General features: G+C 42.1%; 1 protein-coding gene across 1 annotated transcript; it reads left to right on the top strand.

Annotated features, from left to right (window-relative positions):
* The first annotated feature begins 1,323 nt into the window (after positions 1-1,323).
* Positions 1,324-21,645, top strand: ISOC1 (isochorismatase domain containing 1). Its single transcript, XM_069591635.1, has 5 exons — positions 1,324-1,929; positions 12,364-12,483; positions 12,591-12,794; positions 14,781-14,897; positions 21,400-21,645. Exons 1-5 carry the CDS (start codon positions 1,621-1,623, stop codon positions 21,544-21,546), a joined length of 897 nt encoding a protein of 298 aa, XP_069447736.1. The 5' UTR covers positions 1,324-1,620; the 3' UTR covers positions 21,547-21,645.
* The last annotated feature ends 2,127 nt before the right edge of the window (positions 21,646-23,772 follow it).

Below are 23,772 nucleotides of genomic sequence, written 5' to 3'. Positions count from 1 at the left end.
GTCCATGGGGTCGCTAAGAGTCAGACAAGACTGAGCGACTTCACTTTCATTTTCACTTTCAGGCCTTGGAGAAGGAAATGGCAACCCACTCCAGTGTTCTTGCCTGGAGAATCCCAGGGGCGGGGAAGCCTGGTGGGCTGCCGTCTATGGGGTCACACAGAGTCGGACACGACTGAAGTGACTTAGCAGCAGACTAATACCTAGAATAGGTACCTTTTGGTAATTAAACTACCATTCTACTAGCATAGATTTGCACTTCTGCACACGGAAGACCTTGCAGTGAAGTGATATCTGCAAAGATATCATTTGGGGTGGATTTGATGCATTTGATGGATTCAGACAAGTTTTAAATGGAATCAAGTTTGATGAGGTGCCAGAAAACAGACTATTTCCAGTAGCTTGTATACAAGTGAGAAGTAAAGGCCAAAGGATGGTACTGGCATTACTTTAAAGGAGTGGCTCTGAACTAGGGGCAAATTTGTCTCCTGGAGTATATTGAACAATGTCTGGAAACATTTTTTTTGATTGTCAAGATCAAATTAAGTGTGAGAGGGAAGTGGAGGGTGAGGCTGGCATCTAGTGGGTAGAGGTCAGAGATGCTGCTTAAATCATACAAACACACAAGATAGCCCCCACGAAAAGGTAGTATCCATTCCAAATGTCAACAGTGCCAACTAAGAAACCCTGCACCTTCCTTATTTCCTTCTAAGAGAAGGAAACCTCTGACATCTAAAATTTTATTTTATTTAGATTCATAAGCCTATCTTCCGAGAACCTGACCTTTAAGGAAACTTGGTTCCTAACGTATACTTTTCTAATTCCAGCTAATTATAGCGCCTTAAAGTGTTCACAAGTAAAAAAATTATTTGAAGGGGATTGTTTTTACTTGCTTAAAAACAAAATCCTCAGCTTGAATTAAAAAAAAATCCTGATTTTCACTCTTAAACCCCTTTATATTTGCCAATGCTCAATCCAAGTTCTCCCGGAAATTGGGTTGAGATATAGAGAGGGTAAGATCTCAAATCCACGACTGGAGAGACTGTGTTTCATGGGGTTAAAAAAAAAAAACCATGAAATTCTACGTCTTGGGTGGCACTCCTAAGGAAGCGTTGACTTCCACCGCTCTCCTGAGGGCATCTATCAGCTGCCCTACCGCTTTTAATACCACTACCGCCGTCTTCAAGGACTGCCTGCCTTTCGACAAGGCCGACAGGTAACGCACCCCAGCAGATCTCGCCAGACAGCCCCAAACGCCGGAGCACACCGCTCGACGGTGGGCGGAGCGGGCTGGAAGGCGGGGGCACCGATCTCCTCTGAGGATTGGAGCCCCGGGCAGCCTCGGAAGGTCGAGGGTGTGCGGGATCCCCGGCCCGCCCGAGGTTGGAGGGGGCGGTCCCGGCGGCGGGCGCAGGCGCTTGGCCAGGCGCCCAGCTCCCACAGCCCGGCCCTCCGCGGGGTCCGCCCTCCGCCCGGGCGAGGAGGAGGGCGCGGGAGCCTCGGCCGCCAGGACCCGCCCCCTCGCCTTCCCGAGCGGGCGGCGGGCGGCGCGGGGAGGCGGGGCCGCGGCGGCCGGCAGTGTCTGCGCCTCGCGGCCTCGGAGCTCGCAGACGCTCGGGGAACATGGCGGCGGCGGAGCCGGCGGTCCCGGCGCTCCCCGGCGGCGGCGGCGCGGGCGCGGGGGCGCCGTCGGGCACGGTCCCCGTGCTTTTCTGCTTCTCGGTCTTTGCGCGGCCCGCGACCGTGCCGCACGGCGCGGGCTACGAGCTCCTCATCCAGAAGTTCCTCAGCCTGTACGGCGACCAGATCGACATGCACCGCAAATTCGTAGTGCAGCTCTTCGCGGAGGAGTGGGGCCAGTACGTGGACCTGCCCAAGGGCTTCGCGGTGAGCGAGCGCTGCAAGGTGCGCCTCGTGCCGCTGCAGATCCAGGTGGGTCCCGCGGGAGGGCCGCGCGCCCCGCCGCTCCGGGTCCCCGTGCGTCCCCGTCCCCGCCGCGCTCCTCAGGTGCCCCGCGGCGGCCGGCCCCGCGCGCCTCGCCGACTGGGAAGGGCCGCGCCGGTGTCGCAAGCCTCGTGAGTGGCCCAGCCCCGGCGCCTGTCCGAAGGTGACGGTCACCGGCTGTCCTCCGCCAAGGATGGGGCGTGGGCCTCCCAGCTAGAGGCGGCGCGCGCGAACGCCCCCACGTGTGTGGTCCTCAGCCTCCCGCATCCGCTTTGTGTGCTGGGAGCAAGTCCCAGCCGCCTGCGTAACCCAAGGGCTGTGCAGAGTAGCTGTGTTTTCCTTTGGCGTGATGCAGAACCGGGAAAAGAGGTTGTGCGGAGTGTCGGGCTTGGGGTTTGTTCCCGGAGTTGTGTTCACCACTTGCGGAAACACAAACTTCTGGAGTCCTATCCTTTCACCCCTCCTTTTTCCCAGCTTTCAGCTCCTTTGATCTTCAGCCTTCCCTAAGTGAAATAACCGTGTTTAGCCTCTTCATAGTAACTGTCAGCTGAATCTGTTGATTACACGTATACATTTGACTGCCTTGAAAAAGTCATTCGAATCAGGCTGCAGTACCTTCTTAAATACCCAACTTTAGCCAGACCATTCTTTCCTGGTAGTGCTAGCTGGAAAAGTTGTTATACGTGAGGATTATTTTATAGCTTTTGAATATTTTTAAAAAGCCGTGTTCTTATACTGCACAGATCTGCCTCCTGGGTTCTTTTTGTGCTCTGCTCAGAGGATTCACTCGAGGATTTACACTGTTGCAAAGCAAGAATAAAAGGTGTATTTTAGGTACTACACCATCAACAATTTTTTGGTTGAGAGACAGGTAAGCCATTTCTTTGGAAAACCAAACTGAAATGTGGGATTCAGGTTTAGAAATCACTTTAATATTCAGGTGTCATTTCTGAGGATTGCCCTCTAGTTTTCTTTTCAGTTGTAGTTGTCTGAGGAATTGATCTTGTTTGCTATCACTCCAGCACCCAGTCCAGAAACTTCCAAAGCAGGTACTTTAATCAGAGGACAAAGGCTGTGAGATTACATGGTCAGCCCTTGATGAGCCAAAACGGAGGCAGGTACCTGGTGTCTGATACCCTAGAATTTGCCCTGCTCTTGGGAGTTGTGGTTGATAGGGGTTTACTACTCCCCATTTCTATGTCTTCAGGAGTGTTCATGGCGGACACTTTCTGCAGCCTTTCTTGTCAGTCTGTTTAGATTAATGCTGCCAAAAATACCGAAGAAGTTGGATGCACCTTTGACAAACCCATTAATAAAGGCGAGAATCCAGATACTAGCTGAAGAGATCTGGAGCTTTCCTGAGGAGGCTGACTGCTTTGTGATGTGTTTCCTGTAGTGGTTGGGAGGGAAGGTGGGCTGTTACCTAAGAGATGTTATGCCAGACTGGTGCCCTTCTCAAGTCTTTAAGGCCTCCCCCTCCGCCAATAATAGGATTTTTTTTTATTTTTTGAAACATTCAGTCTGGGTCTGACAACTCTTTTTAACTAAAGAAAGTAATAATATGTATGTATATACCTGAGATGTCTTGTACATTCTCAAAAGGCATTATGTAATTCCGGACACATGTGGCTTTTGAAATATTTTGCTTGGTATTGGAGATAAAATAATAGTTTAAGTTTTTGTGGTAATGTTTAAAATAATAATTATAGTAGCACTGCTCTGCCCCATCCTTTTGAAAATGTAGTTATTTTTCATCAATTAGTCCAAGAATACCTAAGCATCTGTTACATGATACTTTAGATATTTTAAAGTATTTAAAATATTTTTATATTATTTCATTTTAGTAATCACAGTAGCTTGACTTCTTCAGCCAGGTGCCTCCCCAAGCTTAAAAATAGGTAATGTGGAGGGTTGCACACTCATACCGTATATATCCATATGCTTATTCTGATACCTGTTTATCCCTTCCATATGAAGAGAGAGAGATATGTATGTGTGTATACATGCTCACACATGTATGTATATATGTGTGGATACTCCCAGAAGGAAAATGGAAGACATTTCTTTTCATGACCATTTTACTATATTTTTTGGAGCCCAGCTGTATAATCCTGAAGACATGGACATTTCATGGCTGGACAAGAACTTAAGAGTTCATTCTGCATTTGAGTGGCAGCTGTATGTGCCTGGCATAATGAATGTAAACAGGGGTAAGACCGAATTCATGCTCCTTACCTAAAATCCTACTCCTTCATTTTGCCAAAGAGCAGAACATGTAGGAAATTGCCCAAGGTCCCAAGGTACATAAAGCATGAGAGGGTCCTATAGCTGGCCTCAGCATTCATGTTCTCTTTTCATGCTTAATGAATATATCAAGCAGAACGGGAAACAAGTCACAAACTTGGGCTTGTAATATCAGTTGTTTTGATGCTATTTATTGCTTCTGTGGAACAGATGCCTGTCAGTCAGAAAGACTCAAGGTGGCTGGTCAGGGAGACCATCCTCAGGGACAACAGGCTCCTTCTACCAGAGGCAGGGAGGAAGAGCGTGTTTGGCCACTTGTCATCCATGGCTTAAATAATGCCATTTGTGATTTTGGAGAAGGCCTTATAGCCTCTGCAGCTCTGGCTAACATCCTGTATATTCTAGAATGTATTCTCAGTTTCCACAGGGGCCTAAGTTTGCTTTTAGGCTTGTACTGACTGTTGCTAATGACCCTGCAAAACACACTGCCTGCACTGATGGTTGGTTAGCGGTTCTATGGAGATTCATCTTTAAGACCCCATTGCCAGTATTAGGCTATGATAACTTTTTAGTGTCTTCCTTTCTGAAATATTCTGTAACAGTGACTGAGTATCTGCTGACAGCTCAGGTAGCTAAAGACAGCTCATGTTTCAAGCACTTTTTATGTGTCTTCAACTTTCTCAAAATGCTTGAAGTCTGAGGCATTAGAGACAAAGGGGAAGAAATATAAATGAGAGGCTTATACAGTGGGAATTTAGGTCATTTTTATGACTTACAAGTGTTAATTTTTCACAAGGTATTTCCCAAGTTTTAACTAATGGAGAATTCAACCCTGGAAGCTCATGTAAATTTGATATCATACCACTATCAGTGTATTTTTCCAGCTTGTCACCAGGGAAGGCAGAACCCAAGCAGAAGAGAGGAAGAAATGGACGTGGTTAAGAATGACACCACTGAGAGTATTTTGTTTTGAGTACGTAGGAGGGAGGGCTCTGGCAGCTTTGTGTGGGCAGAAGATAAGGGCTTTCCTGGGAAGGTTATTTTGACCTTCTCTGAGGTGTTTAATTGGGAAGGGATTCTGCTCCAGGTTTTACTTTCTTGGAAGTGTATTAGTATGAAGATTATTTTAAACAGAGGTGTGGACATTTTTTAGCTAGAAGGTGCCCCAGAGTTCAGGGTGGGAACGAAGAGAAGGCATGGTTTGAAAAGAAACTGGAAAGGACTTGGGTCTCCCTTGGGCTTGCTAGTTGGAAGGTGATGACTTTGGATTTCAGAACCTTAACTGTGGAGTGTGTAGGAGGAGCAGGTAGATAAGCAATGCTCAGAACTCTTGAGTTAAAGAAGTAGGCAGGGCTTTTCTCAGGAGGCTGACAGTGTCAGGGGCTCTGGAGATAACAGCTGAATCCAAAGGGATTGTCTCTCGCCCACCCACTCACCTTGTAAAAAATTTAACATTTCAAATTACTGCCCAAAGCGTTGTACACATTTTGCTCTTTGTGGATACATGAGAGGCTACCTTGGAGAAGGCAATGGCAACCCACTCTGGTACTGTTGCCTGGAAAATCCCATGGACGTAGGCTGCAGTCCATGGGGTTGCTTGAAGTCGAACACGACTGAGCCACTTCACTTTCACTTTTCACTTTCATGCACTGGAGAAGGAAATGGCAACCCACTCCAGTGTTCTTGCCTGGGGAATCCCAGGGATGGGGGAGCCTGGTGGGCTGCCATCTATGGGGTTGCACAGAGTCTGACATGACTGAAGTGACTTAGCAGCAGCAGCAGCAGCAGAAAGGTTACCTATAAATAAACTGTGTGCCAGTGGAAGCTATGATCTGTGTTCAGGAGTTTTTTTCTACATTTAATTTGCCAGGGGGAATTCAGTGTAGATTCAGATGTCACTGTGCTCCTGGGATCTGGTCAGCTTCACCGCCACCCCAACATCAGGTACGATGTAAAGAACCCCCCTGTCCTCAGCACTAAAATGGGTGGAGTTGGCTGGCCTCCCGCGAGCAGTTGGAAAGCTCAAACTTTTAACTGATAATCTTGAGTTGTAATCTTAATGCCAGTCACATTAGTGTTCACAATAGGTGAGTAGGTTGCAAAATAAGAGTGAAATAAATATTCTCTTGCAGTCTAAATTAAAAAGCTCCAAACCTATTTTTCCAGAAGCAGATCATGTAGCAACAGTTACTGTAAGCCTTTTGGCAACATTTGGAAATCTACTTTATGAACCATTTCTTAATTCTGTAGACTGTGCTAACAAGTTAGACGTTATCAATGTTTCTCTCTATATATTTCTTAGTCTCTTAATGGATCATATTAGTAGTAAGTGGTATTTTGACCTCATTATTGAAGAACCGTTTTTAACATGTGCTAAACTTGAAAGCACAGTGTACGTTTCCTTTAAGAGGGATGCACAGTAACCTAATACTTTCACTGATGGATTTACATGAAACTGATTTAGTCTTTGAAATAGCCCTATGCTGCTGCTAAATTGCTTCAGTCATGTCCAACTGTGCGGCCCCATGGACTGCAGCGCACCAGGCTCCTCCGTCCCTGGGATTCTCCAGGCAAGAACACTGGAGTGGGGAGCCATTGCCTTCTCCATAGCCCTGTGAGGTAGCAACTATTTTTATTACTTTGTTACAGATGGAAGTGAAGGTGTTTAGTTGTGTCTGACTCTTTGTGACCCCATGGACTGTAACCCACCGGGCTCCTCTGTCCATGGGATTCTCCAGGCAAGAATACTGGAGTGGGTTGCCATGCCCTCCTCCAGGGGATCATCCCGACCCAGGGATTAAACTTGGGTCTCCCACATTGCAGATAGTTACTTTCAGAGCCACCAGCAAAGCCAGATTAAGATGCTGCTGTTTAGAAATGTTAATAATTTGCAATTGAAATTAGTGAAGTTGACATTTGAACTCAGATTCTGATGCCCATGGACTGACCTGTATTGCCTGGGAGAGTTGTGTCACAGGCCTCTGTTTTGAGTCAGTATTGAAACGAAGCCTTCCTGTACCTGTGATAGGTTTCCTTGGAAACACTTTTCAGTGAAATAATGATACCCCATATTCCCTTCTGGACCCCTCTGCCAAGCACATCATGCCTATATTGTTGCTCTAATGGACTACTAAAATTTTCAAAACACCACATTCACAAGTTCAAACTTCAATCATTTCTAAAGAGACACAGTTTACACACTGTAGTCACTTGCTCGGGTGCTGCTGTAACAAAGTACTACAGACTGAGTAGCTTATATAACCAAAATTTATTTTCTCACAGTTCTAAAGGCTTTAGGTCAGATTTGGGTCCTTGTGAGGACTGTGGGGAAGAAGATGTTTCGTGCCTCCCCTGGCTTTTGGTGGTAGGTTGGCCATCTTTGGCATGGCTTCACTTGTAGACGAACCACACTGATCTCTGCCTTCATGTTCACATGGCCTTCTCTGTGCTCATATTTCCCTTCTTAATGAGGATGCCTCTCATGTTGGATGAGGCATCCACCTGAGTTGGGAAGATCCCCTAGAGGAGGAAATGGCAACCCACTCCAATATTCTTGGCTGGGAAATTCCATGGACAGAGGAACCTGATGGGCTGCTGTCCATGGGGTCACAAAGAGTTGGGACACAACTGAGCACGCACGCAGATGCTGCTCCAGTGTGACCTCGTCTTAACTGACTGTGTTTTCAGTGACTGTTTCCAAATAAGGCAATACTGGGGTGCAGTACTGGAGGTCAGGAATTCAGCATCTGAGTTTCGGAGCACACAGTTCAATACACAACTCTCACCATGTACTACGTTTATGGAGAGATCAGACGTGGCACACCACATATCACTGAACAAGACCAGCCATCATGTTTGTGCCTGTCCCGAGAAACCAGGGGGACCAAGCAAGGGAGGAGCAGATCCTTGCAGATGTAGCAGCTGTTGTTAGAAAAGGGTCAGGTCACATGTGGATGTGAAGCAGGGTGAATACTGTTATGATCACGGTAGTCATGGAATTTGGGGATGAAGAGTCTTTTGACTATGAAATCTAAGGTCAAAGTCTAGCTATGACAGTTAAGAAAGTGGGCAAAAATTTTATACTTGGAATTTATCTTAAACTATTGCTTGAGGAAGCCATTGATTGTAATCAACTTTTTGTGTTGAAATATGTATTCAACACATTAAAATACATATTTTTAATGTATGTGTATATAGTGATGTATATAGATAGATAAATATATGAAGGTGTGTGTATGTAAACATTTTTATATGTGATTTCTTCAGACTTCCTGAATATGTGTTGATCTCTAATTGCTACACGTTTACCTATGACAGCATTTGGTCAAGTCCACTTTTAATTTGCTTTCTTGGAGTTGCAACAGGTCTGATGATGAGCAGCACTTTTAGTTATCTACAAGGTTTCGGTGTAAGAGGAGTTTCTGAGTCAAATTATGAAGTCCCTGGATTATAGAGTCAGTGTGTAATTTAACAGTTATTGACATTTTTGTGGAGTCGGGGTGGATAAGGGGTTGATTGGATGTAGTTAGAGATTTTCAGTAGTTGGTTTTTTTTGGTAGCCTCAGCTCCTCCTTTCTCTCCCTTGTATGGTATGGAGATTATTCATAAAGTAGTGGCTCTTCTCGCTACTCTTAGGACATAGGGAGACCATTTAATTTTTTTTACCTAAATTTTTTAGAATAGTGTTGATTTACAAGGAGAGTTGCAAAGATAATACAGAGAGCTCCTGCATATGTGACGTAGTTTCCCCTCTTGCCAACATCTCCATCACTGTGGCATATTTGTCACAACTGAAGAACCAACGCTGCTGCTAAGTCGCTTCAGTCGTGTCCGACTCTGTGCGACCCCATAGACGGCAGCCCACCAGGCTCCCCCATCCCTGGGATTCTCCAGGCAAGAACACTGGAGTGGGTTGCCATTTCCTTCTCCAGTGCATGAAAGTGAAAAGTGAAAGTGAAGTCGCTCAGTCATGTCCGACCCTCAGCGACCCCATGGACTGCAGCCTTCCAGGCTCTTCCGTCCATGGGATTTTCCAGGCAAGAGTACTGGGGTGGGGTGCCATTGCCTTCTCCGAAAGAACCAACGTTAGTACATTACTATTCGCTGAGTGCCACACTTTAGTCAGATTTCACAGGCTTTTCCCTAATGTCCTCTTTCTGCTCCAGGATCCAATCCAGGATACTAGTTATGTTTGGTTGCCACATCTCCTGAGGCTCCTCTGGGTTATGACAGTTCCTCAAAGCTTCGTTGTTTTTAATGAGCTTGACAATTCTGAGGAGTACTGATTAGATATTTTGGTCGAATGATCTCAGTTTGGGTTTATCTGCTGTTTTCTCAGTGCTTAAAGGGTTGTGGGATTTTGAGAGGAAGATCATGAAGGTCATTCTCATCACATATCCAGGCTGAATACCATCACCATGACTTCACTGATTGCCTCAGTCTTGATGGCCTGGCTGAGACCGTATTCATAATTACCCTCTCACTCAATTCTCTATTATGAGGAAGCAAATTGCTCAGTGCAGGCCACATTCAAGGGGTGTCCACTCCTGGAGAGGAGAATATCTAGGCATTTTTGTTTCACAAAATTATAACCAGTCATCTCTGCCCTCACCCCCTGTCTCTGTGGCTTCTTTCTTTAACTGAAAGTTTAGAGATGATGGATTCCTCTGCTGGAAATGATTTCAGGGCTGCCTTTGCTAACCTCCTCTAATATGACATATGTCTGATGAGGTCCCCTGCCCAGAACAGCTGTAATGAGGTGTTGGGAAGCACCAGGAAACAGGAACCCTGGGAGACCACAACTCTGAATAATCTAGGATTTCTGAGTAGGTATGGTTTTATTCCTTTAACATCCCAATATTCAGTAGTTTGACCATTTTATATGGTAGACCTGAAATATTATGTAACTGATTTTCTTAATGAATGTAAGACAATGATTTTGTCTCAGTTTATAACTTAACATACAGCCTGTTACTCCTTCATTGGAGTCTAGACTGAGAACTGGTTGAGTTTTGATCTGCATTTACTGTATTTTGAATCTCTTCTTCCTCGGCTGTTATTCCTTGCTGCTATCCGTTTGCCTATCTTCAGCAAACTTTCACATTTGCTGTTTCTAACCTTATGTTAATTTATAATCCAGCCTTCCAAACTTGTTAGGAATGTATACAGAGTTAGTCCTTACAGTCTGAGATAAGATCTGAGAGCTGGAGATCCAAGTAAGTGTAGGCTCTCAGTGTGTTAGTACATGGCTGTCCAGCATACCCAGGCAGCTTCACAGAGTTTTATTTTGCCTGCTTGCTGGTCTTCGTACGTTGTAGAAAGGCAGGATTGCTGAGTTGCATTGCAGTTGTTTTAAACAGGGCCGTTGCAGCTAAACCGCTTTTCATAGTGTTCCTTCAACACATCATTTTTCACTGGGGACCCCTGGTTCAAATTTCTAAAATTATATATATATGGATTTTGAGCCAAGATTTAATATTTACTGAGAATTTAAGATACATGATCATAAATAGTGGTTGATTTTCAACCCAGTACCCTGAGTACTTAGATAGTCATCAGATTCATTGCTTTTGATAATGACTAAAATGGAAGCATGGTACTTGCATTAAAAATTTAAGTAAAGAAGCAGCCAAGGATGAGCATATATAATTCAAAATGCTTGAATATTTATTTTAAACATTCCTTATTGACAGAGTAGAAAAACCCTCTATGTAGTTTTAGAATTACAGATGGTACTTCCATTCTCACATGGACATGGTGTTGGACTGCATGTGGTTAATCAGTACACGTCTGTAGAGTTAATATCAGAGGGAGATTAAGGTGCCAGAGTCCTTCAGACCAGGATGCAGATAAATAAAGTACATACTGACTAGAGCAGTCATACTGCTAAGGATCAAAGATTCCTCTTAACGATGCATTTAATTCTTGGAGTAATGTTTCTTAAGTGTGATACATGTGCCGGGGTACTAAGGCAGGGTCTAGGGTCAGGCTGGTGGTGAAGCCACCACCTTTGTAATCAGGACTCAGGTTTCTCTAGAAAATTAGAAATAATTATTATCTGTTGGTGGTTTATGTTCATTAGAGGGGGGCCTTAAGGGGTACGAAGAGTAGTGGCATGGCCTCATTCAGGATCAAACTGCGTGCTTTCCAGAGCTTCTCTAATTTGAGAAGGTGGGAAAAAAAAAGCACAGTGGGTTTTTCAGCACTCAGATTAAATTCTTGTATTTAACAGTGATTTTTCACTTTCTGGGAGATCCATGTTGGGCCCAAGTTATTGTAGTAGACCAACTACAGCAATGAATATAAAGCTTGGTAACCTAATACCCAGTTTTCATCTTGAGTCATTGAATTTCTTGATTGTGATAAACATGTGTAAGAATTGAGATGTCAGGTTTGTGTCTCTCCATTTGACGGTGGTGATGTGGTTGGCATCATTTCATTGCTTTTTTTTTTTGGAACTCTTAAGACGGTATTGAGAATACTGATTTAATATTTCTGTCTTGATGGTAGCAGTAATTCTAGGTGTTTTTTTTTTCATTTTTTGTTCCACAGTCTCTGCTACAGGTTATTTTAAATTTTATTCTTTGTACTTGTAAGCAATATTGTCATCAAATTTGTTTTTTTTTTTTTACTATTTTTTATTATAAAAGTAATACATACTTTTAAATAACGTTTAGCAAATGTTTTAAAATAGCATTTGAAAAACAGAAGAAAGGTATTAAGAAAAAATATTATCAGCATACCTAACTGTGTAACCACTTGTCAATATTTTCATATATTTACTTCTTTTTATTCATATGTTTAGAGTTTTGAAATACTATTGAACTGTGCGCTTTTTAAAATTAACATTAGATTATAAGCATGTCTTCTTAGGGGTGTGCATTTTTTGAAAACATATGCATATGCTATTTTAATAGGCTAAACATGTTTTGTGAAATCATTTTTTGTATTGTCAGTTCTTGGTTTATTTCAAATTTTCACTATTAAAAGCAATTCAGTGGACATCTTTGGGGATAATTTTTTTTTTCCTATTATTCATATCATTTCTTCTAAACAATAGTTGTTAAAATTGACCTATGGGTCAAACAGTAGGAATGTTTTTCTCTCTTTACTGACCTCCAGCTGAAAATAAAGGTCACTGTATAACAAATGCTAAATCATTCTTTCTTTTTTCCTCAGCTCACTACCCTGGGAAATCTTACACCTTCAAGCACTGTGTTTTTCTGCTGTGATATGCAAGAAAGGTTCAGACCAGCCATCAAGTATTTTGGAGATATTATTAGTGTGGGACAGAGATTGGTATGCTCACTTGTTTATTTTTTCCAATTTGCTGAAGCATGATATACATTCATACACAAATGTATGTATATTGGTACTTATCTTTGTGCTTTTTATTTCCCCCCCAGTTACAAGGGGCCCGGATTTTAGGAATTCCAGTTATTGTAACAGAACAGTACCCTAAAGGTCTTGGAAGCACTGTTCAAGAAATTGATTTAACAGGTGTAAAGCTGGTACTTCCAAAGACCAAATTTTCAATGGTATTACCAGAAGTGGAAGCAGCATTAGCAGAGATTCCTGGAGTCAGGAGTGTTGTGTTGTTTGGAGTAGAAGTAAGTACCACGTGTTCTGTTTTGGACACAATATCATTTGTAGAAAACTTGTTATTTCCAGAATGTAATTTTGTATAGAATAGTGTGTGTTTGTTAGTCACTCAGTCCTGTCTGACTCTTTGCAACCCCATGGACTGTAGCCCACCGGGCTCCTTTGTCCATGGGATTCTCCAGGCAAAAATACTGGAGTGGGTTGCCATTTCCTTCTCCATGTATATAGGATACTGTGTAGGTAAAAAGAGCTTCCCTGTTGGTTCAGTGGTAAAGAACCCACCTGCCAGTGCAGGAGACATGGGCTTGATCCCTAGGTCGGGAATCCCCTGGAGAAGGAAATGGCAACCCACTCCGGTATACTTGCCTGGAGAAGCCCATGGACAGAAGAGCCTTGTGGCTACAGTCCGTGGGGTCCAAAAAGAGTCAGACATGACTTAATGACTAAACAGCAACAACTGATAGAAAATAACCCCCACCATTTATTAAATGTTGACTATTGTCCTGTCACTGGTCCAGACACTCTTCTGTCCTTTAATTTGTTAAACTCTCAGAACAATCCTCTGATCTACGTACTTTTGGTCTCCTCATATTATAGAGATGGGGAACTTTAAACACAGATGCTGTGCGTCTTGCTCAAGGTCATACAGTTAGTTAAAGGACCGAGTTGCATTTGAATCTAGGTTGATTGATCTTTGGGCCTTTACTTTGAACTACTACTCAGAACACACTTTCATCAAAGATAATATGTTTACTTATATAGGAGTTCCTCTTGGTCATGATTTTGTTTTGGAAAACCTTAGAGGTCATGTAGCTCATTGTCCTTCACATTTGAATCAGGTACTTTTTTTTTTTTTAAGGAAAAAATATATTCATGGATTCTTAATGCTGATTAAAATGATTTTGGGGGTTTTTTGACATGTAGAAGCAGAATATAAGTATTTATTCATAGCTTGTAAAAACCTCTTGAGCTGAAATTATAAAATTATGAAAACCATAAAAACAGTGAAATGCAAATAATTTAAGACACCCACGATGTTTTGATAGTAGGTTTCATAGTAGTAGGTTTTAATAGTAGAAAGATGTATCCTCAGTTTTATATGTATATTAAATATTTCTGTATTTTGACTCCAATACCGACAAAATAAAAGAAGCCTATTTGTATAAAGATGTCATGCCAAATCTTGTTGCTGACTTTTATACTTTTTCTTATTTATCATTATTAGCTCTTACGTGTAATCAAAATCATCTTTGAGCAGTCCTCCAGTGCTAACTTTAATGACTTGTTAGTCGATAATTTTCCGTGGCTCTCTTGTCATGTAAAGATAATGTCAGCTTTGTCTCATTATTAACATCTGCTTTCATTGCTTATATAATCCACTTATTGTTGGAGTCTGTTTTTACTCTTTATTCCCTGCCAATGAATTATACAAGTTTGTACTTAGAAAGATGGTATCTGTATAATGCATTTGCTGGTGATGTATACTGGGTATTTTTTGCCTAAGCTATAAGTTATTTTTAATTTGACCTACCGTTACTACTGGGTGCCTTGTCACAACTCAGTTTTCCCACCATTGTCTCAGTCGACAGTACTGCAGACACGCATTCTTTGTGTCAGGCATTTGGTGTGAAAACAGAAATAAACCCAACTGCAAGTGGCATCAAAACCGAGCGGTAGTAGTCAGCTGAATGAAGGTCACCCAGATGAGACACAGATGAAAATATCAAAAAAAAAAAAAATGCTCACAGAGCTGTAAGAATATGTTCAAGGTTCCCAGTACAAAGACCGTTGATGTAATTCAGTTCCTGACTTTACAAAGAGGAAACAAAGCCAGAGATGCTGTGCTCTAGATCACTGGTGGGTCGAAGGCAAAACTTGATGTAGGACGGGGTCATTAGACCTGTGGTGCTCTTTCGGCTCTACTGTACTGCTGCACATTTGTAAAACACTTGTCGTTTCACCGTGTTACATATGGGTTTTTCCTTCCCATCTAGACTCATGTGTGCATCCAGCAGACAGCTCTGGAGCTCGTCGGCCGAGGTATCGAGGTTCATATTGTTGCTGATGCCACGTCATCGAGAAGCATGATGGACAGGATGTTTGCCCTTGAGGTAACTGTCCTGTTTTAAAATAGTTCATTTACCAAGGCTTTCAGATAAATTTGGAGAATATTAAACATGTAACAGCAATGAAAATTTACCTCTTAACTTTGAGCTTGGTCTGACAATAATCAGACTCACCAATTTCCAAGGTCTCCACTGTGCACAACCAGCCTCTAAGATCTCACCATCATATCCTGTTTCACATCTGCTCTGTTTTTATTTCTAGTGATGCTAAACACTCCTTTACATCTTCTGTCCTAACTTTACTGTAGTTTTGCACAGGAACTAAGAGGTATTCTAGAACTATTTAAAGATTTGCAAAGTAAAAGCAGCTCATCTAGGCTTAACTTGATCAAGATCTATCCAAAACCTAGTGCCTCATGGGCCTCAGGCTGGTTCAGCTGAGATTTGTGTAGATTTCCTCAGACTTGGATTTCTGGGAATAGGCGTGTCACTGACTGTGGGCGTCACTCACACACAGTGTTTAATGGTTCTCTGTGTGGCGTGTCAGTGATTTTCATCAGCGTTGCATAACGGTAGCCTTACGTAAGCAATTCCTATTCCGAGACTATTGAAGAGCAAACTCCCACAATTAATCCTTTGAAATCCTTCACATTGTGGATCTCTGTCTGTTTTGTTTAATTCTAATTCTATCATAATTTTAAAGTCATGTCAATCTGGACTTGAATTGCTGAGTTTTTAACTAATTAGTTTTATTGAGAATGGAAAATGTAGATTTTTTTTTCTTTTTTTTGAGACGCTCCAGTGTTTCATGCTTAAGCTGACCTATGAGCCACTTTCTCTGTAGATTGCTCAGTCATCTCTCGTAGTCTAAAATGTTCCCCAGGGTGGTGAGTTCGGCGAATAAGAAAGAAAGACGAAGGGTCAAGTCAGTGAGGAGGGCTGATGTGGAAGCTGACAGGGTAGCTGGCAGCAGCAGTGCTTTCAAAGCCCTGGTTGGCCATCCCTTCTTTTATTCCTGAACAGGGAGGTTTTATTAATTTTATTCAACGATTTTCAAGTCCATTTGGACTATTAGGTTCTCTGGTTAGTTTGATACTAGGTATTGCTTCTTCCCCTCTCAGCAGAGATCTTTAAGCTCTCCTTACAGTCAGAATTAATCAACTAACACTTTTCAAATTTTCTTAGTAATCTGATCCGTCCTGCCTCAACAGGCAGTTGTTTTCCTCCATGAATAACCTTTATGGTAATGCTGAGGTCCAGAACTTGAAGTGTTCCCAAGGAAGCAAAGAACTTAAGAACATATAAAACCAGAAATTTTCCTTTCTTGTAAAGAGATTTTAAGAACTTTTGTCCTGCGTTCATTTACATTTTTCAGACATGTCTTTATTATGCCATTTATTACAGAAAGTTGTTATTGCTGGCAATTCTTTTACCAAGACTTGGAATAAAACAGTTGGCCTTTTAATACCTGAGCCTCCTTCTTTCAGAGGTAGCCTGTAATCTTTCTGATCAGGAGTCCAAACAGTAGAGGGATAATATGGGTTTGAATGCAGGTTCTGGCATTTCGTAAATTTGTGTCCTTGGACCAATCACCTAATATCTTTGCCTTAGGTTTCAAGTTAGTGATATGTAATAAAATTCATATTTTTATGGTGAAATAGAAAAATTTAAACTTGAAGAAGTTCTCTTTGCCCTTTGGTTTCCTCTTTCCCCCCTACTCTGTATGCACATTATGCCTTAAGCACATCTTGAGAAGAAACACCTGTAAAGAGTAGACAGCTCCTTAAAAGATAATACTCCTGCTTGACTGTCTCAAGGGTCGTGTGACCCGCCACAGTGGCGCTTGGATCTGGATTCTATAAACTGTCAATAATTTATCATTTCGTGTATAGCCCTCTGTCTCAAAAAACTTACATAACTGTGCTTTGATTTCTGATGGGCGAAACTGTCCTCAGAGTTTTCTGAGGGGCTGTTCCCAGGTTATGATCATCATCTTGACTTGAGTAAAATTTTCCATTCCTTTTTTAGATCAACTGATTAATTTTTTTGTCAGCAGTGAAATAGAAATAGTAATAGTCATTACGTGGGAGGATTTTTGTAAGGATTAAATGAAATAATGTATTGGTAGTACTTCGTGTCTGTCACAATAAACACTCAAGTGTTAGCTGTTGCTTTTATTTTTACTGTAGCTCTTATTCTTTTCTTCATGAGCTCCTTCCAGTCAGAAATATATAAGCATATATCAGCTTCCAAGACCCACAAGGGACTAGTCTTGAGAAGTTGTGAGGAGGGAAGGAAAAAATATGGGCTGGGGTGGATTTCTGCCTGCAATGCAGAAGACATAGGAGGCGCAGGTTCGATTCCTAGGCCGGGAAGATCCCCTCGAGGAGGGCATGGCAACCCACTCCAGTATTCTTGCCGGGAGAATCCCATGGGCAGAGAGGCCTGGTGGGCTACAGTCCATAGGATCGCAACATGACTGAAGTGACTGAGCTTGCACGGAACAGCCAGCATTGCTTCGGGTTGCAGTGCTGAGGTTGGAGGGGAGAGAAGCAGGTCGAGAGGTGATGAGGGAAGATGTTCCACATTTCAGACCTTTCCTCTCAGTCTGAAGTTTCTATGGAGGTGTTTTAGTTAGTCCCACAGTCCTTGGAAGAAATGTTCAGTTTCCTGTTTTCTTCTGTGACTACGAAAGTGAAACAGCGATCTGGTCAGCTCCCCTTCTCTTTCCCCTGAGAAACACAACTACTCAAGATCTTTCCTGAGACTCCCCACCCTGCCTGTTCAGATCGTTAAACTAATAAGATTTATCGTTACCGTTATTAAAACTTCTCTGCTGGGATCTGTGGTGTGTGTTCTACTCCTCAGAATGTTTTGAGCTCCTACCATCTGTCAGGCGTTTTTCTTTCAACTTGCAGTTGCAGGGTAAATGTGGGAGAAGACAGGATAAAACCCTCTCTTGAACTTGATGTCCTTGTACTTCTGGGAAGTTGTTAAGTGTTGCTTGGGATTTTAATGGGTTTAGTCTTTTTTTTTCTTCCTCCTCTGCCCTCTAGGAGGCTGTCATGTATTTTTAGGTTTGTGGGTCAGAGTAACCTTTCTTTTCCTTTGGCCTAGTTGGACTGACTTTGTAAGTCTAAGGGAAGAACTCTGGAAGTCTATTAAGCCAAGTACCCATTTGCATTAAACAGCTGGAGTTTTAATTGTCCCCTTTTAAGCCAGGAGATGAAGTGAGTTTGGGGCCAGTGTCCTAGGTGTCCTCACAGCTGAAGGTGGTGAGTGGCAGCCTGCCTGTGTCTGGATCGAGTGCCCTGTTCTCTTTCTGCTCAGGCACTGTTTCCAGTTGGTGCTGGGCAGGCACCGTGGCAAGATGTGTTAGCCTGATCTTAGCATTCTTAGCAAAGGCATGAGCCATGCCTTCCCCTAACACAGGTTCTCGGCTTGATTATTATTTTTGGTTGTTGTTGTTGGTTTTTTTTTTTTTTTGACCACACCTCGAGGCGGTGAAACTTGTACCCCCAGCAGTGGAGGCATAGTCGTAACCGCCAGACCTCCAGGGAAATCCTGTGGCTTGATTACTTTTGAATATGCTCAATATTGGCCATACCTTATTGTTGAAGTTAAGTAATTTTATGTAGGTTTCTGTTTACTAAAATGTTTTCGTGTGTGTGCCTCTTGCTTTCCAGCTTGCCCCTGCCTTGGTCTCTTAGCATTCCTGAGAGCTGTTGGCTTAGGGTGGACCCGGCTCTGGTCAGCAAAGCACTGTGAGAAGCTGTGTCTTTGCTGGGTCATTGCATTTCTTTCTCAGACCTGGGAACACTTTTCTGATCTTCCTGACTCATGAAAGAACTAGAAAGATTACTGAGAAATGACCTTCGTTAGCACTTTGGAATATAGAAAGCAGTTCCACAGACACTGAAAGCATGATTCAGATTCAGGCTGACTCATTGAAAGGCCACTGATTCAACAGAACAGTAAGGAAGGCAGGCCAGCCAGGGAGAGAGCTGGGTTTAGGTGACTTGACGTTCAGGGCCCTGAGACACAGCTCATCTTATATTTATTGCCCACCCTCCTGTCTGAAGCAACCACACAGTCCTTTTAGATTTCTAAGGGTTTTGACTTGACAGTCAGAAGTTTACTGAAAAGCAAGGAGGAGGAAATTAGTCTCCAGAAGTCTTTAAAAAGCTCAGAGACAACTCATCGTCTGGTATTTGTTCCAACGTAAAGGACACTGGTGGAGAAGGAAATGGCAACCCACTCCAGTGTTCTTGCCTAGAGAATCCCAGGGATGGGGGAGCCTGGTGGGCTGCAGTTCATGGGGTCGCTAGGAGTTGGACACGACTGAGCGATTTCACTTTGACTTTTCACTTTCATGCATTGGAGAAGGAAATGGCAACCCACTCCAGTGTTCTTGCCTAGAGAATCCCAGGGATGGGGGAGCCTGGTGGGCTGCCATCTGTGGGGTTGCACAGAGTCAGACACAAGTGAAGCGACTTAGCAGCAGCAGCAGCAGCAAAGGACACTGGCAGCCTTGCTTATTTCTTCTTCTTTCCTCTGTGACTCTGCTGTTTTTTTTCATTTCTCAAGACTTGTGATCAGCTGCTCCTCACACTCCTCTTTTCTGGTGGTTGAGCCCAAACTTGCTATCTGATAAGTAGGCTACGGCTTATACTCCCTTCTCCGTCCTTGGGGATAAAAAGGAAGAGAGTGCCAGTGAGAAGGTTGGGACTATGGATCTACAGCCATTTGAAGGCTTTACTTTGGCTCCATTGAGATGTCCTGTTTATTCAAGTGATGCCCGTTATGATACGACACTGATTCACATGTTTTTTCCTAACTTTCTTAGGAGTTGTGTCTAAACACCTCATCTTCTACTGCTCTTAACAGTGGGTGTTTCATGGGATGACAGTTTGTCTCCTTTTTCTCCTAGGGTTTCTGAGAAATTTATCCAGAAAATGGGTCTCTGCCCTAGAATTCTCTTCCTATCCCCGCTCCCACTCTTTTCTATGCTTTCTCTTCTTTGCCTTCCTTCCCTTTTCCCTCTTCATCCCTCCTGCATACTCTCTGTTTGTCCCCACCTTAAGATGTCTGTCCTTAACTCTTTATTATGATTCCACTGAGACAGTGTAGCAAGGATGTTCTTTGACGTGTCAGTGAAACTCTGTACAAACTTAAATTTTATACTCTTGTTTGTGATTCTGAAAAGCTTATGTTAGTGGCAAGGGTGGTGGTTCTGTTATCATTCAGGGGGATGTTCCTTAACCTCACATGAGGCTTTTCTGCCACCAGTGTTTTACTTATGGTATATGAGTAGGTATGCTGCTAAGTCACTTCAGTCGTGTCCGACTCTGTGCGACCCCATAGATAGCAGCCCGCCAGGCTGCCCCGTCCCTGGGATTCTCCAGGCGAAAACACTGGACTGGGTTGCCATTTCCTTCTCCAGTGCATGAAAGTGAAAAGTGAAAGTGAAGTCACTCAGTTGTGTCCAACCCTTAGCGATCCCATGGACTGCAGCCTTCTAGGCTCCTCCGTCCATGGGATTTTCCAGGCAAGAGTACTGGAGTGGGGTGCCATTGCCTTCTCCAGAAGTAGGTATACAGTTTAACATAGGGTATACCAGTAATTGCAGCCATGAAATTAAAGACGCTTACTCCTTGGAAGCAAAGTTATGACCAACCTAGATCGCATATTCAAAAGCAGAGACATTACTTTGCCAACAAAGGTCCATCTAGTCAAGGCTATGGTTTTTCCAGTAGTCATGTGTGGATGCGAGAGTTGGACTGTGAAGAAAGCTGAGTGCCGAAGAATTGATGCTTTTGAACTATGGTGTTGGAGAAGACTCTTGAGAGTCCCTTGGACTGCAGGAGAATCAACCAGTCCATTCTAAAGGAGATCAGTCCTGGGTGTTCTTTGGAAGGACTGATGCTAAAGCTGAAACTCCAGTACTTTGGCCACCTCATGCAAAGAGTTGAGTCATTGGAAAAGACTCTGATGCTGGGAAGGATTGGGGACAGAAGGAGAAGGGGACGACAGAGGATGAGATGGCTGGATGGCATCACTGACTCGATGGACATGAGTTTGAGTGAACTCCTGGAGTTGGTGATGGACAGGGAGGCCTGGTGTGCTGCAGTTCATGGGGTCGCAAAGAGTCAGACATGACTGAGTGAATGAACTGAACTGAACTGATACAGTTTAATGTCAGATATTTGGAGAGAGGGAAAAATAATTTAAGAAACATTGTTTTGCAGTCCTTAGCCTTGATCCCTTCTGTCTCTGGCACATCTGAGTCATTATATTGGCTACCTTTTTTCTTTTCCTTATAATGTTAGTAGTTGGGACTAATATTAATAATATTGAGAATCATCCTCATGGGTTTCTGGTATGGCTGGTTTGAGCTCTCTCCTCATCACTGAATTTGATGTATGGCTGAGCGCCGTGGTTTTGATAGACAACACTAGCATGTCTCACTGTGCTTTTTGCTGTTTTAATATGGTGTTCATTCTCATGCTTATTTCTTGATTTGTGTCTTTTTTTTTTTTCCCTTAAGCGTCTTGCTCGGACCGGGATCATTGTGACTACAAGTGAGGCTGTTCTGCTACAGCTGGTGGCTGATAAAGACCATCCAAAATTCAAGGAAATTCAGAATCTAATTAAGGCGAGTGCCCCAGAGTCGGGTCTGCTTTCCAAAGTATAAGACATGTGGAGGACTGGTATGCTACTCACTGTCAGATGACAGGACTGTAAGCCCAGACAAGCTCTTGTCTCTCGTAGAATTAAAATGTTAAGTCAAAAATTGGCTCCTTTTTTTGCGCCTCTTAGTAAAACTTAACCAGTTAGACCGTTTGGGTACCAGCATTTAGTTACACATGTCAAAGGCTTCAGGTGCTGCTTAACTTCTTTTTATGTTAATGTGCTTTTATTTATTTAAAAAAACGTTATAATGGAGGTGTCTGTTTTGTCTATACCGTATACACTGATCATATTTTCAAAAGTGCACACTCTTGTGAAGTTTTCCTATACTGTCACAAAGACAGGAATCTCCCAGTAACGGTTTGACTTTTGTATCATTGTAAGATGTATGTTATGATGTTAATATGGATTTTAACAATGCTTTTACTTTACAGGTTGATTGAAGTAGGATTATTATATGAGAATTTGAAAACAGGACTCTGGATCTTGTTACCCTTTTTACTCACAATGCAGTCAAGTTATTTATTAAGTTGCATTGGTTTAACCAGATGAAGTCATGTTGGATAATTATATACCCTTCTTAATTATGTTGATTTTCTTGTTCTGCTCACCATCACTAATTCTCTGTTAATGTTCTCTTTTTTAAATTGAATCTTTTCCCTAAAGGACTCATTGGGTTATTACTTGTATTTTTGATTTTGTAAACAGATGGAATGATGGCAATGTCATGTTATTTGTAGAGGGCTCTTCTAAGATCTTTGACGTATTACTTTAGCTGAATAGCTTTATAACCGTCTTGAATATATCTTCTAATATGCACTAGATTTAGCAAAAAGATAAAGACTGGATAAAATGTAGTTTTAAAACATCCATCTTCTTGTTTGATATCTTCTCCACATAACATCCAATTACTGTTAATGCAAAAGGTCTCAGTAATAATTTGGTAGTATTAATTTTGTAGTGATTACTGCCATTCAATAAATTTATTTTCATTTAATACTTATTATAGGGTTTTACAACTTTTTTTTAATGTTATGTGAAACATGAAACATTTCTGTCTTTTATATTAAAGTAATTAAAGAAAATTCTTTGTCCATGGGAGTAACTGGATTTTATTGAAGGGCCTTCTTAATTATTTAAAAGCAGTAGAATTTTTTTTTAACAGTGTAACAAAAGCAATATAGCATTCTTCTTATGATTATGTTTAATTGTTTTTCTCAGCAAACTTGTGTGTCAAAAAAGAAGAATCAAAGATTTCTACATGTTTGACCTAGTGCTCCTCAAACTCTAATATGATATAAGTCACCCGGGGAGCTTGTTAAAATGCTGACTCTGGTTCAATAGGTCTAACTTGTGTGCCTGACATTTTACATTTCCAAGAAAGAGCCAGTTTTTCCATCAGCACTGCTCAAAAGGGACCATACTTTATAAGGAGCAAGGATTTAACTAACATCACCTGTTTTCCTCCGTGGCGCCCTGGCTGTTCCTTTCCCTTGGAACACCACCCCAGTGAAACCTTTTCACAGCTGAAAACAATTCTGTGACCTTGAGTCAATCTCCTATGTGTGTATTAAATTACCACAAACTAAGGTTTAAAACACAAATAATAATAAAGTGGCATCTTCCAGGCCAGTAGGTAAGAAGTCTGAAATGGGTTTCACTGGGCTAAAACCCATCTTTTCCACTAGATTCTAAGCTCCTGGAAAGCAAGACCTATGCATTTATTCTATACTTATTCTGAAAGCTTATTTTGAGTACATCTAAATATTGTTCTATGTGCTAAAGATACAAAGATGCCCATAGAAGCTTAGAGTCTGGTACAAAATCAGATATATCATAACTTCTCAGTAAATGTGAATTGAATTATGTCATAGGTTCAAGAATGTGAATAAAGCATTAAAGTAATATTTAGAGTAATATAATTTTGAATTCTGCCTTCTTTGCTGATCACGCAACCAAGGTGACAAGGCCTTATTATTGTAGGAAACCTGAATTAATTTTAATACATTAGTCTTGGAATTGGAAGTGTCTGCAATTTTGTAGGGTAACAGAATTCTTTTAACTGATGTAAATAAAGACCTTGAGCTAAAGAAGAGTCCAGTATATTGAATTGCAAGGAGGGTAGAAACAGGATCAAGACACATCATTTATTGAAATATATGGAGAAACTTTAAAACATAAAATATTTGTAAAATTGAAAATAAACGAAAGTGACAACTTGTTTTAACCA

This window comes from Ovis canadensis, chromosome 5 (genome assembly GCF_042477335.2).
Source record: "Ovis canadensis isolate MfBH-ARS-UI-01 breed Bighorn chromosome 5, ARS-UI_OviCan_v2, whole genome shotgun sequence".
Classification (NCBI taxonomy): Eukaryota; Metazoa; Chordata; class Mammalia; order Artiodactyla; family Bovidae; genus Ovis; species Ovis canadensis.
This window is presented reverse-complemented; position numbering and strand designations above follow the sequence as displayed.

Bases quoted from the DNA above. Each gene is read 5' to 3' on its own strand.
- ISOC1 (XM_069591635.1), top strand. From the start codon at position 1,621: ATGGCGGCGGCGGAGCCGGCGGTCCCGGCGCTCCCCGGCGGCGGCGGC. The intron at 1,930-12,363 runs GTGGGTCCCGCG...TTTTTTCCTCAG, and splicing joins TCGTGCCGCTGCAGATCCAG to CTCACTACCCTGGGAAATCT. The intron at 12,795-14,780 runs GTAAGTACCACG...CTTCCCATCTAG, and splicing joins TTGTGTTGTTTGGAGTAGAA to ACTCATGTGTGCATCCAGCA.